Source organism: Phaethon lepturus, unplaced genomic scaffold, assembly GCF_000687285.1.
Source record: "Phaethon lepturus isolate BGI_N335 unplaced genomic scaffold, ASM68728v1 scaffold7455, whole genome shotgun sequence".
NCBI lineage: Eukaryota > Metazoa > Chordata > Aves > Phaethontiformes > Phaethontidae > Phaethon > Phaethon lepturus.
The window spans coordinates 59,905-69,352 of record NW_010539819.1 but is presented as its reverse complement, the minus strand read 5'-3'; the positions used below and the strand labels follow the sequence as shown (position 1 = coordinate 69,352).

At 37.2% G+C, this 9,448-nt stretch overlaps 1 protein-coding gene across 2 annotated transcripts in view; it reads left to right on the top strand.

Moving 5' to 3' along the window:
• CYFIP1 (cytoplasmic FMR1 interacting protein 1) overlaps nt 1–9,448 on the top strand; it is a 62,307-nt gene that overhangs the window by 7,608 nt on the left and 45,251 nt on the right. For both annotated transcript variants that reach the window (XM_010287231.1, XM_010287232.1), the window contains 7 exons: nt 1,131–1,235; nt 1,410–1,501; nt 2,777–2,894; nt 3,600–3,722; nt 6,188–6,313; nt 6,607–6,773; nt 8,061–8,208. In XM_010287231.1, the coding sequence (XP_010285533.1) occupies nt 1,131–1,235; nt 1,410–1,501; nt 2,777–2,894; nt 3,600–3,722; nt 6,188–6,313; nt 6,607–6,773; nt 8,061–8,208 (879 nt within the window). The remainder of the gene's footprint in view (nt 1–1,130; nt 1,236–1,409; nt 1,502–2,776; nt 2,895–3,599; nt 3,723–6,187; nt 6,314–6,606; nt 6,774–8,060; nt 8,209–9,448) is intronic.

Here is a 9,448-nt window from a genome sequence, read left to right as displayed (position 1 = left end):
AACCAAGATATTCAAATTTTACCCCCCCCCCCCCACCAATTGTCTTTTACTACATGCTAAATCCTTTTTTGTTTTACATAATTTGAAGTTGACCCAACTGAACTGCAGTCTTGCTAGGAAACCGATTCTATGGAACTGTTTCTGTGAAGTATAATGACAGCAGAAAGGAACGACACGTTTTATTTTTAGATATGTGGCAAGTTTGTATAAAAAGCTTTTAGAGGTGAGGCTGTGTATCAAATATTTCAGAGAAGACGTAGCTTAAAATTAGGGTCAGCAAGTAGGTAAGTTTAGTTAGTTGGAATACATACATGTAATAAGAGGGTGCTGGACAGCATGAAGTGTGGTTTGATATTACCAGCTACATGTCTTGCAGTGGAAGAAAAGGTGTAGAGTAAGAATTGAAGATTTGACTCATGTCAAATATTTTGAGTCATTTCAGTGTTTAACTTCTGAAGAGGTCTGTTTATTAGGGCCAAATGGAAGTATCGTGAAACCATACATGAAGTCTAGAATACTTGTGTTCTGTCTGCAGGGGTGTCCAACATGTCTTTCATATTTAGGCCTTTTGTTTGGTAAATGCATGCTTTTAAGTGGCTAATGCTCAGCTCCTGCTATTGTAAATACTGAATTATAGCCCTATGTTAATTAATGAACTTGGATAAAGTATAATTAGATTTTTTTGTGGATTTTTCTCAGCTCTTGCCTGCATAATTTAGAGATGTGCTGAAAGCCATAAAAAGCAATAGCTCCGAGAAGTTAGAGCTATATTAATAAAGTGGAAGTGAAAAAAAAAACAAAAACCTGTCTAAAAATAGCCAGACTCTAGTTTCAGTGTGAGACTTTTTTTTTTTTGGTATGCTAAACCTTCATACAAACAAGTAGCATCTTTTAAGGATGAAACATCTTTAAGGAACTGATCAGGCTAATGTTAATGTAAAACCTACTAATATATATTTCTGTAGCATTCTTTTATTATATGTATATATTTAAAATATAATCTGTTTGAAGGAGGGTGAATGTTTCAGGACTGTTTTTAAAATACTACTTTTTTTTTAATGATATGAAGAGTTTTTACCTCTGAGGTCCTTTTGTGGAGAGGTTTGATTTTTTTTTTTTTTTTTTTTTAGGTTATGGGCTTTGGTTTGTACCTGATGGATGGAAGTGTCAGTAACATCTATAAGCTGGATGCAAAGAAAAGGATAAATTTAGCCAAGATAGACAAGTTCTTTAAGGTTGGTTAAGATGTTATGTTAATATGTGATTTTTAAAATTAATTCTGCTTGCATTTTAAATATAATTAAATAGAATAAAGATAGCTTTGGACTATATATGGGTAAATAATGGTTTTCTTTCACTAAGATTTATGTTTAATAATTTATCTAATCTGATTTATTCCCTGTGTACAGCAGTTGCAGGTTGTCCCACTGTTCGGTGATATGCAGATTGAACTTGCAAGATACATTAAGACCAGTGCCCATTATGAGGAAAATAAATCCAGGTAAGAGGGAAAAGGAAACAGAGGGGAGCATCTGGGCTGGGGAAAGTCAGACCCTTGGAGTATATTTGCATAATCACCTGTTAGTCTGTGGTAATTACTTTAATAGGATTTTCACCTTGGTCTACCTTTTGGTGTGGGTATTTCACTATTAATGTAATTCATGTAATAGATACAACTAAAGAAAAAGGTTATTTAAAGACCTTTTTGTGCTGCTGAGCTCATTCTTGTCTGTGACGTTTATTATCGCCTGGGTTGGAGGAAATTAATTTTATCTTACACTAATTTAATTTTTTTTCCTTTAAATATGAAACTTTCTTTAAAAGAAATGAAGGATTTTACTAAGCAAGGTGAGCAGTAGTAGTGCATGGGTAAATAGGCATGTGTATATTGTATATGGAGCAGCAACTTGGCTTGTCTCCCCCTTCTTTTTTTGTTGGCTAGGTGTGCAGCACAGCAAAATGGCTGGAAAATGCAGCCAGTTTTTACATAAATGGTTCCATGGTTTATGGTTATTGCTTTGTTTTAGTGAACATTTCCATGCTGCTCCAAGACCGTCCCTCCATGTAGTTACATGAGTTTAGAATGTAGTGCTTTGCATTTTAATTCCTGCAGAAAAAGCACGTAACCTGCATGTAATTTCTAAGAGAAAATCAACAGCAGTGGGCCTACTGAGCTACTAAAAATATGAGGCTACTTAACATGACCTTCTTGGTAGCATGTCTTTTGTGTCTCTCTTGATAACATGTTAATAGTATTTAATAATGCCTTTTTTCGTAGTTGGGAGCATACTGTAGGCTCTTCATAGTTAAGCAAGAATAATGAAGGTATATATAATAACAAATCCAAAGGTAGCTAGATGTATCTTACAGCCTATACCTATACTTCTGCCCTGCCTTTCAATCCTTTTTGGTCCTGTCCCTAAGTGTATGCTCCTGAAGAGAGATGCTGGTTTGTATTTCATAGCAGCCACCTTTAAAAAAGAACAAACAGAAAAGAAAAAAGTGGGATTTTGTGGTGTTTTTTGTTTTTTGTTTTTTTTTAAGACTTGGAGGAAGTGCTATTTGAACTCAAAAGGGCAGTCCATCACTAATAGATTGTGCAGGGTCAGAGGCAGAGGTGTGAAGAGAGGAAAGGCCTCAAATAGAGGGGAAGGAAAACTAAAAAAAAAAAAAAAAAAAAAAAAAGTGTCATGCATTGTGGATCTTTCTTTGCTGTATCAGTTGTACTGTTTATTGCCTGAACTGATTTAGGTGGGTTTTTTGTCTTCTGAAACAGATGGACATGCACGTCCTCCAGCAGCAGTCCCCAATACAATATATGTGAGCAGATGATCCAAATCAGAGAAGACCATATGCGTTTCATATCAGAACTGGCTCGTTACAGCAACAGTGAGGTGTGTGGGATTAGAGCTATATGTGCAAATTTCATGCTGCTGATTAACAGTTACTGTTAAGTATCTGAAGAGCAGGTAAACTTCAGGCTGCATAAATGACAAAGTTTCATCACCTGAATCAAGAGAAGCTGGCTGCAGGGCTAATACCCATTCTCTGTGTGATATTTGTATTATTTAAATTGAAAATAAGGATGATACGTCGTACAAACAGCAATATTCTTCTGCCTCTGTCTATATATTTATCTAGGATACATATCCTAGAACTTTTGGGATGTCTCTTTTGGAATAGGTTGTCTAGCCCTTACTCCAAATGGGTGCTCTTAACAGTTTAAATGAAACTAAAAGTTAAGAGCTTAGGAAAAAAATGTACACGTATACACGCACGTACACATATAAAATATATACACATGTAGAGAATATATATATATATATATAAAAAATTGCTGTCTTTAATTCATCTGCAACTATATTTTGGTGATTATGGATACCAGTTGTTTCTATCTCTTGACCAACATCTGTGAAGTTTAACTATGTGAGTCTCTAGAAGAAAAAGCTGATATTAATGCAGATGCTGGTACATGATGCTGTTTTAATGCTTAAAAGAAATCTATGTAGAAATTTGGCTGTGGATGCCGGATACAGCATCTTCTGATGTAGGTTTGCTTTTGGTTTTTGTTTTTTTGTTCATGAATAATGTACATATAGGTGGTGACTGGGTCTGGTCGACAAGAAGCTCAAAAAACAGATGCTGAGTATCGGAAGCTCTTTGATCTCTCTCTCCAAGGCCTGCAGCTTCTCTCTCAGTGGAGTGCACATGTCATGGAAGTGGTATGTTATCTGGGAAATAAAACCAGATGAAAGAGGCGACTTGGTGAAGTTGGACAGGCTTTGTTTCAACGGAATGAAAAATGGGTGTTGTGTTTTGTTCCCTTAATTCCCCTCTTCCTTCTCCCTTCATGCCTTTTCTCTTCCTGCTCCAAACCACATTCTCAGAGGAAGTCACATGAAGTTCTCAGAGGCTAGGAGTAATGTTGCTGTTTTGAAGATCCAGTAGCTCGTACAGTCTCATACAGTGTATTCAACTTGTTATATTTAATGGATAAGTGATCACCTGTGAGACCTGACCAGAAGTTTTTATGTTGCTCTCGATGCATACATTTTGTAGACTAAGACTTCATTATTTTGCTCTAAGTGTTGTTTAAAATTATATTCTGTTCGAAATATCCATACCAACATGCAGTGACATGGGAGGTGATAGAACAGCTTCAACTGGCTACGTTTAGACATCATTGCTTAGTAAATTGAAGCATGTAAGGTCTTAACCAAAGACACAAAAATGGATTGAAAGGTTCCCATTTGCTTTAGATCAGGCTTTTAGTCAGAAGGAAAGTAAATGTGGGGAAAGGAAAATCTGAGAGGAGATGAGGGAGGGGAAATAGAGAACCTGTAGAGTTGTTTCTCCATATTTTAATAATTTATTTTAAAAACAGATGCCAATTAGAAAAGTGACTGTGTTTTTCCCAATAAGAAACTGCTTAAAGCAGAAATTGAAGAGGAGTATGCCAGAGTCCTTTTTATGCTGCAGACACTTAGATAAAAGCTGCATGTCCTACCTGCACCAAAACATGTTCTAGGAAGGGCTGAAACAGATGATGTATTGTATGAGAGAAGCCAGACTTGCTGCTCCTCTGCCTCTGATGTCTGAGGGAGCATCAAGCCATTTGCACTGTGTGAATCCAGTGCGATCACAGTGGGAGACCCAGTTTTCTTTCTCTTCTGTATTTTTAACTGCCTCTTTTAAAAGCCAGTAGATGAGTCATGCTTTTTCCTGTATTATCCTATTCCTATTTAAATCAACAGTGTATTTTACGGTGAAAATCTTGTTCTCCTTTTCTCCTCTTAAGAGTGGTTGCTGTCATTTATTTCTGGCCTCTCTCTGGCAACTCCCAGGCTTGCTCCCTTTATTTCTGTCATTGCAAATTGCTTCATTCAGGTGCTCTCTTTGCAGTGACGATCTTCCTATTTTATTATATCTCCATAGAAAGCCTCTTGTTCTTAGCTCTGTTTTTATCCTCCCAGTTCCAGAACAAACTTTCTCTGAGGACCACAGCAGATATTTTTGCCTATTATCACTGCTTTTCTTTGTCTTTCTGATTTGTATGGATTCCCTTAAGTACTACTTCTCATGTAAGTTTGTGTTCACCTTCTCATGTAAGTTTGTGTTCACCCTGTCCTCCTACTGAGAATTTATTCTGGAGTACCCTACTTATTTACCTGTCTTTTGCATTCACTCAGTATCCATGAAGCTTGTTACATGTGTTATGTTCAGATAAAAAGGTTCAGCATACATTTGATGTCCAACTTAACCCTGTCACCTTAATGCCCCCAAAATACTTAAGCTTTGTTTAATGATTTCCCCAGTGTCCTCTTTATAGCACTTAGGTTGCAGGGTGTGATGCTTTCCTTTGCCATAGGTAAATTGGTGCCAGTATGCATTCATTATAGTAGGCAAATTTATATGGGTCTGTAATCTAACGTTTATGCAAAGATAATATCAACCAGACCTTATTATTTGCTGAACTCAAACTGAGAAAATTGTATTTGAATGTGACTAGGATTTTTAACTAGATGTACCCTGATGGATATTAGATCAGCCTGACACTGCTTAGGAACATTTTGAGCTGTCTTTGCAGTGGCTGAAAAGGCAGTATTTAGGAGAAATGCATGCTGTGCAGATGATATTGTCACAGATAATACAGCTATTTCCACACCTTTAAGCCTAATGAACATAAAAACCCCGAACAACCCAAACCAAAAAAACTGTGTAGTTTTCCAGTTGTCTTTTGAATTCTAAATGTGAATATTTGGTCAAGTTGGAAGCTCCTCTCTCTTTGGGTGTGATGGATTTTTTTTTTTTAATGTTATGTTCTGAGGTCTCTCTCTCTCATGCTTGAAGTAGAGAATAAACTTTTGCCTAAGCTAGCATTTGCTCAGTAAAAAATATCCTGAAGTGCATTACCTCCTGAGTGTGAATTTCATTTTTTGATCTAATACAGGACCACTGGTTGTCAAGAAAATTTGTTAGGCAAATTATTGTTTGGCATTTCGACTAGATAGTAGTTTCAGAATTTATGCAGGTTTTGAGAATAGTACTAAACATTATTTTTCACATATTCTTGAAAACATTGGAGTATTTCTTAAAGCATTTTATTTGTGTCTAGCTATGTTTTGTGTTTCTCAAGCCTTTTTTTCCCCCCACCTTTTTTCTCCCTATTCTGCTGTGTGACCTGCAGTATTCGTGGAAGCTGGTACACCCAACTGACAAATATTCTAACAAAGATTGTCCTGACAATGCAGAAGAGTATGAAAGAGCAACAAGATACAATTATACTAGTGAGGAGAAGTTTGCTTTGGTTGAGGTAAGATAAATCTTTTTTTTTTTTTTACAGGGATTTCCCACAATTTATTTCCATAGAAACGAGAACATTCTCTATAAGCATTTTCTATACCCAGTGCAAGAAGACAGCATGCCCTGTGTTGACTCTGAAAGAGCATGTTTTCCTCCATTCAATATGTAGGAGGAGCATGGGAAAACCATCCTTTATCTTTCAGAACTTGTTAATTCCCCTTTTCCCATTTTCTGTATTTAAAAAAGGGCTTTTTGAACAATTATACAAACAAAATAAGAAAAATATACAAATTTTTTTTGCAGGTGATTGCCATGATCAAAGGTCTTCAGGTGTTGATGGGAAGGATGGAAAGTGTTTTCAATCATGCCATTCGCCATACCATTTATGCAGCTCTTCAGGACTTTGCCCAGGTCACGCTTAGAGAGCCATTAAGACAAGCCATTAAAAAGAAGAAAAATGTAATTCAGAGGTAGTATTCTTGTTTTCATATTCTCCTATATTCTTTCCCCCAAATCTTACTTAAATTTGTTGCAGAATTGCACAGCTGTGCAAATTTTGCCTCTTTAAGTCCATACTCCTCTACTAGTCTTTCTGATATTCAAAGTTAGCTTGGTTGAATATTGGAAACTGAAGGCTGAAGTAAAAAATGAATGGCTGCCAATGTGGCTACAGTAAGAGTCCAGGCTGTCTTGAGCCACTTAGGACTATTGCAGGAAGTCTTGTGTTTCCTGTAGCTCATTTTAATTTTAAGGAAAGGCAGGTACTGTACTATTGAAAGCAAGACAGTTTTTATTTTGAAGAAAGGTGTTACTGTCCAACTTCCTTATGATGCCAGTGTTTCCTCACCTTGTGTCTTGTGTTGACATCCCACTCTGGCCGTAGTCTTATCTCTGCCCTCTTAGCATCCTGACTTCTTTCTCAGTTTCTGCTGCTTTTGGCTTATTAGCCTTACGCTTCTCCACCAAGCGCTCTGTCTGCCCACACTGATTGGTGGCATTTCCTGACCTTACTGTTGTTCTCCGACTGCCACAAAAACACTGTCATAAACTGAAAATAAATGCATTACTCCAAATTACCAAGTTTGCAGGGAGAATCTCTTTGTCCCAGGGACTTTCATGAAATAGGGAAGTATTACTTTCATACCTTCTCAGATTTGGGAGGAGACATTTGCTTGATCATTCAGCACACCACAGGATATGGCTGGCTCTGCTTCCAACAAGTATCTGAAGTTCAATTCAGTATTTGGAATTGGTATTTGGTATGAAGCTGTTTGTATTAATTCCAGCTGAATTCTGGAGTTCTGCTGGAAACAGGAATTCTGCTGCTGCTTTTCGTTTCAAGCCAGAATTGCCTCTTTCTAGTTTGGTAATCTGCTTTGGTTTGACTCAATAATCTACTTTTTGTGGTTCTGGAGAACAAAATGGCTTGATGCGCGTGCTAAGGATCCCAGAGGTGAATTCTTCACAAGTGACTTTTGTTCCTGGTGAACCAGTTCCAGAGGTCAGCTTGCTTCTGACACGGGAGAAGGGCTCTGGACTATCCTTTTTGATAGACAGCATGGAGCAGTTGTTTCGTGGATGTGGCATTCTTGAGGTTATTGGTGAAATTGTTTGCGATTGCTCTGAGTTACCCTGAGCTCCCGAATGCTGTTGCAAAGTTTCTGCTCATGTAGAAGAGTGCTTAAAAAAAAAAGTAAAATGTTCTCAGCAGTGCACTTGAGTATGTACCGGTCTGAAGTAATGTGAATTCTGTTCAGCGTTTTGCAGGCCATCAGAAAGACAGTCTGTGACTGGGAAGCGGGTCACGAGCCATTTAATGACCCCGCTCTCAGGGGAGAGAAGGACCCCAAAAGTGGTTTTGACATCAAAGTCCCAAGGCGTGCAGTGGGACCCTCCAGCACTCAGGTATTTTCCTGTCTGGTGGTTTTGATATCTGTCAACAATCATTGCATGAAATGTTTTCTCTCTGGCCTGAACTATTTAAAAATTGCAGGTTTTGTTCGTTGGGGTTTTTCTAATGCTAAAAGTCTACTTTGATTATATTTATATTTACAAAATTATATATACTTAACCAAAATCCTCTGTCTGGGTTGCTGTCACTTTCTACTGTGATGCATAATTTTTCCAAGTGTTCAATCTCTTTAATTTGACTTCCTGGGAAGAAATATTTTCTCATTGGGCTCCTAATGTTTTTAAATTAATATTTTTTTGAACTATTTGAATTATTTTTTCACTGACTCCCATCTCTGGTACGGCTAGTGGATTTTTTTTTTTTTGTTAAATCCCATTATTCAATAGATGTCTATGTAGTGTTAAAATATTTTTAAATGATTGCCTGTAAAATATGGGAGAGTATTTGACTTCTGACAAGATCCTTCTTACTGTTCAGTAATGAATGATAAAACTACTCCCAAAATCTATTTAATCTGCTGCTGCTCAAACGAGGTATTTCAAGCGTGTTTTCTGTGGTAGTCATTGAAATCCCATACCTAGATTCTTGTTCTCGTTACCTCCATATAATTCTTTTTTTTTATTTTCTTTGTGGATTTGTTTGGAGAGTGTATGGTCTGGTATTCGTAGCTCATCTGAGAAAATGAGGTACTGAGCACTTTGGGTGAAAAATTGAAGGCAGTCGTGGTTTGTAAAGACAATCTTTTAATACCTAAAATCTGTGGGGAAAAGAGCATGTATAGATAATAATCTTGGGTAATAATAAAGTTGCTTAAATTGTGGTAAGATGGAGTTAATGAAGATTTTGTTTTGGGAATTGGAAAAAATTGTTTTGATTTCTAATTTTCTGGGGGAAAAAAAATTAAGTATCAGCACCAGTGTGTTTCTCCCGTGCTTGGTGTGTTTAAGGGCTTTGTTTCACTGGCTGCAACAGGCTGAATACACGGTTCTGTCTGCTTTCTCTGCTCTTGGGCTGGCATACTTGTCTGTCTCAGCTGACAGGAGGAAGGGAGGTCAAATATGTAAATTTTAGATAGGTTTCTCTCAGTTTCATGCAGTTCTAAACTTACTGTGTATGAATTGCTAATACTTGGAAATCTTTGTGAAATCATTTGAGAAGCTAATGGCTCTCTGGCACCCTCTGGAATGAATGGGAACTTTTCCCTTCGCTTGAGGGAGCACCGGATTGCAGTGA